Source organism: Myotis lucifugus, unplaced genomic scaffold (assembly GCF_000147115.1).
Source record: "Myotis lucifugus unplaced genomic scaffold, Myoluc2.0 scaffold_131, whole genome shotgun sequence".
Lineage (NCBI taxonomy): Eukaryota > Metazoa > Chordata > Mammalia > Chiroptera > Vespertilionidae > Myotis > Myotis lucifugus.
The window spans coordinates 1,268,701-1,274,978 of NW_005871179.1; the positions used below are offsets into that span (position 1 = coordinate 1,268,701).

Genomic DNA, 6,278 nt, shown 5'->3' on the forward strand with positions numbered 1-6,278 from the left:
TTGAAAGTATCACAGCAAGAATCTGCTGATCCCACAACTGCCCCGAGGCTGTTTGAGGGGGTTTGAGGGGGGGGGGGGGGGGGGAGTGTGGAGGAGACGGTTCTAAGATGTGATTGGTGCCAGGTCCTATACCTAGATGCCAGATGCCACCCGAGGGAGACCGCTTCTCCTAAATCCACATCCCCCCCCCCCCCCCCAGACCCATCGACCCCTCCCCTGTGCCCCACACGTGCTGGCTCCTGGAACAGGCTGGTGCCCTGCCCCACAAACATGCCAGGGTCAGGCATTTCCCTTGTCTGGGGTGGGGCATGCCCAGCGCCCGGATCCATCCTGACCTGTCGACAGGACAGTTTAGCACCTGCCATGGGGGCTGGAGGACGCCCACACCACCTTTCCCACAGGACGTGCCTCCTCTCCAGTAACGCACACTCCCTAAGAAACTTCTTGATGTAACTAACGCTGGAGCTGTAAGCCTCTTCAGGCTCTGAGCCTGGGAAATGTTATGCAACAGGGCCTCCAGGGAAGGGCCTTTCCTCCACGCTGGGGGCCTATTGTCTTTGGTGAGAAGAAGGGAGACCACACATTTGTTATGTAGCCATGGTGGCCCCCCCCCCCCCCCCCCCTGCACTGGGCCAGGACAGGCAATAAAGGCTCATTAGGACCAATAAAGGCTCATTAGGACCTGGGGAACCACAGTGCCCTCCCTAGAGTCTGTGATGGAGCCTGCATCCTTGCAGAATTCTCAAACATCCCCCCTACACAACCAAAGTCACCAAGCAACTCCCATGCACCACTTGACATTGGGGGGAGGGAGACTTTCTGGACCTTTAGCTTGGATCCCATCTTCATGCCTCTAAATTGGAGGGTGGGACGGCCAGAGCGCACCCTCGCTCATTCACCCTGTTGGTGAATATTAATGAGGGTCTGCTGCGGCATGGAGCCAGGGATTCCACCCTAACCAGCCAGATGTGGTCTCTGGCCACCAGCTTTCACTAGCTGGAGCAGGAGGTGGGAAGGGAGTATATCAGCTCTTGGGATGACAGTAAAATGGGAAATGTGCAAAGTTCTCCTGAGAAGGACAGGGGGACTCACAGGGGGCTTGGTTAGGAACGTTTCCTGGAGGAGACTGCATTAGCCAGGTTGGGAGTGGGCGTGGGGGTGGGTGAGGGAAGAGCATTCTAGGAAGAAGGAACAGAAAGGGCAAAGGACCAAGGGCCTGGGGCTGCCAGGTCCTGAGACCTTGGCCACAGTCTCCAGAGTGCTGGCCTTGGTGGGTGGAAGCAGTAGAGCCGAAATTGAGACCTGGCTGTGGACCCCTCGCCCTTAGGCACCTTGCATAAACCCCTGTGCCTCAGTTTCTTCCTCTGCATAATGGGGATAATAATGATACTGTGTAGGGTTGATAGGCGATCCAGTCAAAGCACATAGCATATTATTGATACACAGAAAATTTTCAAGTTGAGTGGTGGCTAAAATCATGTGACAAAATGGATTTGTAGGTTGGTCTTGGTGGGAGCTGTGGACCAAAAATAAATAAATAAATGAATAAAAATTAAAAAAAGAGGGGTTCCATGGAAAGTAACTGTTAGATCACCAGAGCAAGGACGATGGGCCAGGTACAGAAACTCGCCAGGGCAGAAAGCTCCAGATGCCTAGCTGGGAAATAAGAACTTTGTCCCCAGGATCACCTATCCTCCAGTAGCATAAAACTGGTCATGCGGTTTGGATACCCGATCTTTCATATTGCTGGTCAGGCGGTTTAGACCACTCTGGCCTTTTCCTCCCTAAAGATAACATCTAGGCCTCAGTTGTATTTCAGCTCCAGGCCCAGAAAAGCAGCAAAACTAGACAAGTGTTGCTGTGGCTGCCTCAGGACCAGGCTACATTGACTAATGACCCCCTGCACTGGCATTGACCAGTCAGTGGAGACCATGACCCTGAAAAAGCTCACCTAGAAAGCTGATGAATATTCTATTGAGCCCTCTCCTGGAACCTCCCCTAAGATTGCACTATATCTTCTCTACAAATATTAATAATTTAAATCATGTGTATGGTTTTCATGTATTTGCCTGTATGTTATATGTGTTTTCTGCCTCCAGATGGCACCACTAGGGTATAATGTTTTATTGGCCTACAGAGATTAAATACTTATATAAATTGAATAGGATCCTATGATCTAGACAAAATATTTAATATTAAAACCAGTTTAAGTTTAATTAATAACTTTTAAAGTTATTAACACATAATATATACATTTGTCTTACCTAGATTTACAATATAACTAGAGGCCCAGTGCATGACATTCGTGCACTGGAGGAGGTGGTCCCTCAGCCCGGCCTTTACCCTCTCACAGTACAGGACCCCTCAGGGGATGTCCACCTGCTGGCTTAGGCCCACTCCCCTCAGTTGGCAGGTGGATATCCCCCAAGGGGTCCTTAGTGCTGCAGCGGAGGTGGGAGAGGCTCCTGCCACTGTTGCTGCGCTCGCCAGCCGTGAGCCGGGATTCTGGTTGAGCTGTGCTTCCCCTGTGGGAGTGCACTGACCATCAGGGCGGGAGCGGGGTGGTGGTGGTGGTGGTGGTGGTGGTGGTGGTGGTGGTGCTATCTTCAGCTCCTCAGGGTGCCCAAAGCCTCGGGTCCCTGCTCCCTTCCTCTGGTCTCATTCTAACTTTTGAGTTTGTGGCAGGAGGGGTGTTAGCATCCTGCACGAGCTCCACCTGCCAGCAATAGGGACCCACACTTAAGTATGGACGCTTGATCCTGCCCCCTTCCTCCATCCCAAGACCCCCCAGGCTGTTGCTGCCAAATTCTAGACTCTTGAATTGTCATAGCAGGGGAGAGGCACAGGTCGCAAAGTTCCCAGAACATCTTGGGGCAGGGGAGGTAGGGGAAGGAGGAGCAAAGGAACCAGACCTGGGTTCCAATCGTGACTCCCTCTTACAAACGGGAGACCTGGCTTATGTGACAACCTCTTAGCGCCTCTCTTGTAAAATGGAAATAATACTATTCCTGCCTCCTGAGGTTATATGGGTACAGTGAAAGAAGATAGGAACTATGTTTTATTTGAATACCTATATTTTTATTAAAATGAATAAAAATTTCAGGAGGGGGGGCAGTTCCTGCATTGAGCGTCTGCCCCCTGGTGTCAGTGCGCATCATAGAGACTGATTGTTTCACCATTTGGTCCATTTGCATATTAGGGTTTTATTATATAGGGTTTTATTATAAAAGTATAAAATATACTTTTGATTAAGTATATTTGACAACCTTCCCAAAGTTTAAATTTCTTTTTCTTTTTTTGTTAATTCCGTGAGGATATTTTTCTATTGATTTTTAGAGAGAGTGGAAGGGAAGGAGAGAGACAGAGAGAAAGAAGCATCAATGTAAGACACATCTATTGGTTGTCTCCCGCACGCCCCAACAGGGTCGGGGGATCGAGCTTGCAACTGAGGTATGTGCCCTTGACCGGAATCAAACCCATGGCCCTACAGTCCATGGGCCGACACTCTATCCCCTGAGCCAAACTGGCTAAGGCCCAAAGTTTAAATTTCAAAAGACTTTTTTTTTTTACTAGAGAAATGACTTCGAGTTATTACAATGGGCCCTGAAATATCTCAAGGATTCATTCTCTCTCCTAAGTTTCTAAACTAATTAGGCCTATTTAATATACTTGAAAAATTACATGGGAAGACTCCTCGTGCCCCAGGGTCCCCAAGGGTCCTGTCTTCAGCCCTGGCAGGCCATTTGGGGCAGCAAGTGAAGAGGGCTGTAACCAACTGGGGTTGAGAGAGGTGGCTGCTGATGTCCATCCAGGGCCCCACAATAAGAAGTGTTATGTGGATGTGAGGGCTTGGTATCCTTCAGACAGTACCATTTGAGGTCATGATTCCCCATCTGGGAGCTTAAACTGTGGCCAGACCCTATTACAATAGAAAATTACTCTTTTCTTTTTGAAGGTCCGGGAGTCAAATCATGCCCAGTTAGCCAAGATACAGGCCAGGGGACTCCCGCCTGGTATAGTTTGTCGATTCCCCATCTGGAAGGAAGAAAATTAGGAATTAGACAGCCCAGCATCCTGGGGTCAGTTGTGAAGCTTGGGGTCCCAGGGCTCAAAGACTAGTATCTAAAGTCTCAGGCATCTAGCAGGGATGAAGAGAGACTAAGGGCACCACCTATTCTCACCATAATCGGAGAGGAGGGGAAATCAAGCCTTTCCCAGTGATGGGTGTCTCTGCAGACCTGGTTGGGGTGGGATATGTCCAGGAATCTGGGAGCAGGCAAGTCTGCTCGACCAGGGCAAAGGAGCAGGAAAAAAAAAAAATAGAGCTAGTGTGTCCAGAGACAGCAGAGTAAAGGGGTTTTATAGATAGAGGAGGGTTTTGCTAAAAGGCTCTGATGAAATGAGGTAGTAGACAGTAAATGGAAGGACTAATGGTTTGAGGTGAATTTAGGGTGCCCTTGACTTCCTAGTTGTCTCATACCGTGGCCTTCTGCATGGTATCTTATGTATTCCTTTGATGATGTCTCTGCCATTTCCGCTGCACCCCTCTGTGACCCACTCTGACAGGTAGACCCCTATTCTGAGAGTTATTACATTGTCCAGATTGTGGGAACGCTGTGCCTCCATAACCCCTGATACTGTAGAAATTCTACCACAGTACTTCCCGCCAAGTGCTGTAGAGACTTGACCCGTTAAACCCTGAGAGCTTTTGCAGGTGATAGACAAAGAGATTTACCCAATAGGTCTGGCTGGAAGAGGACAGACAGATTTCCCATTTCAGAGTTGGCCCATGAATGTCATCCGCCCAGACCCTGTGGGGTTTCATACGAAGTCAATGCCTAAATAGATGTGGAAGGCCTCCAGGGCGGGGTAGAAAAGTAGGCAATAAGGACCCTGGGAGGATTCCGAAATATGCCCGATAGTTCCAAACTAGACATCTCCTATCCCTTCCACCGGCTTGTTCCAAATATGGAGGAAAGGGTTTTAAGGTTGTGGTCAGGAATTAGTGGTCTAGTGAGGGCGGAGTAAAAGGTTCCCGTTTCCCAGGGAGCCTGCATCTGCTGGATGGAGAGCATGTGCTAAAGCCGGGTGGAGAGCTTCAGTATTAGATCTTCTGTTCTTTTTGGCAAAGAGTGGGCATCTCTAGATACAGGTTATCGGGGGCCAATTTAAAGAGGTAGGCCCGTGATGTCCCCTTCAGTCTCACGGCACAGGTAAGGAGGAAGTGCTAATGTCTGTGTTGCCTCACCCTCCCAATCCTGGAAAAGAAGGAAAAGTAAAGCAGCCCCTTCTCCAGTCTCAAGGACTTACGGTTCGTGCAATCCGAGTAGCGGCACCAGAAAGCTGTTACCAATTGGGGTTACCGGCTGGGACCTCGGTTCTTCTCGTCGAAGCAGAAGAGATTTTAAGGTCAACGAAAATGAAAGTACAGCAAAGTGGGATTTATTGAAGACACACTGCGAGCGAGAAGCAGGCCAGTCAAGAGAGACAATGCCCCAAACTCCTGGGTTATATAGTTTCCGTGAGGAATTTTCTGGGTGGAGACTTTCACTTGCATTCAGGGATGGTTGACAGAAAAGGGTGATGTAACTATATCTCTTCTGCGCATCCTCTTACCCATACGCATACAGACAAACACACCAGGTGTGGGGGGTGGGAGAGGGTGGTCAAAACTACAATGCAAATTTTATTATAATTCGTCCAGGGCCCTAGTAAGGTCACATGGAGGTCATGTCCTTTTCCTCTGAGCTTGCACCAAGAACCGGCTGGTTCCGGACCTACCGGTTCCGGACGTGCCCGCGGGCGGTCTGCTGGCTGCTGGGCCACCCATCGAGGGGTGATCTGAAGGCCGTGTTGGTCTGACCCCTGTCAGGACCCCAGGGCAGGCCCCACCCAGCCGCTCATGACTGACGTCCTACCTAACAGGCTTGGCTCTGATCTCAGAACATCAGGATCAGTCTGAGCTGAGTCTTCCGGGTTCCCAAAGCTGATAACTGCGCCTACTTGGTTTTGACCCCTGAGGTCGTGAGAACAGAGATCCCTAGAGGCTGGTTCTGCTCCCAGAGCTCGGCTCCTGCGGCCAGGCCCAGGCGCTCCCAACGTCCTTCCTTTGGATCCATCTACTGCAGTGGTTCTCAACCTTGGCTGCACATTAGAATCACCTGGGAATCTTTTTAAAATCCTGATTTCTGGGCCTCATCCTCCGGAAATTCTGTTTCTTTGTTATGGGGTGGGGCCACAACATTAGTAACAAAGAGACAGAATTTCCGGAGGATGAG

The 6,278-nt window shown here is 49.9% G+C and overlaps 1 protein-coding gene across 2 annotated transcripts in view; it reads right to left on the reverse strand.

Annotated features, from left to right (window-relative positions):
* The window catches only part of GJA4 (gap junction protein alpha 4), a 16,052-nt gene that overhangs the window by 2,991 nt on the left and 6,783 nt on the right, over positions 1-6,278 (reverse strand). The window contains exon 1 of one of the 2 annotated variants that reach the window (XM_006094192.3): positions 1,332-1,512. The exons of the other annotated variant lie outside the window; for it this stretch is intronic. Within the exon in view, the coding sequence (XP_006094254.3) occupies positions 1,332-1,479 (148 nt within the window). The 5' untranslated portion in view covers positions 1,480-1,512. Of the gene's footprint in view, positions 1-1,331; positions 1,513-6,278 lie in introns of those variants that run through there. 2 annotated transcript variants of the gene reach the window in all.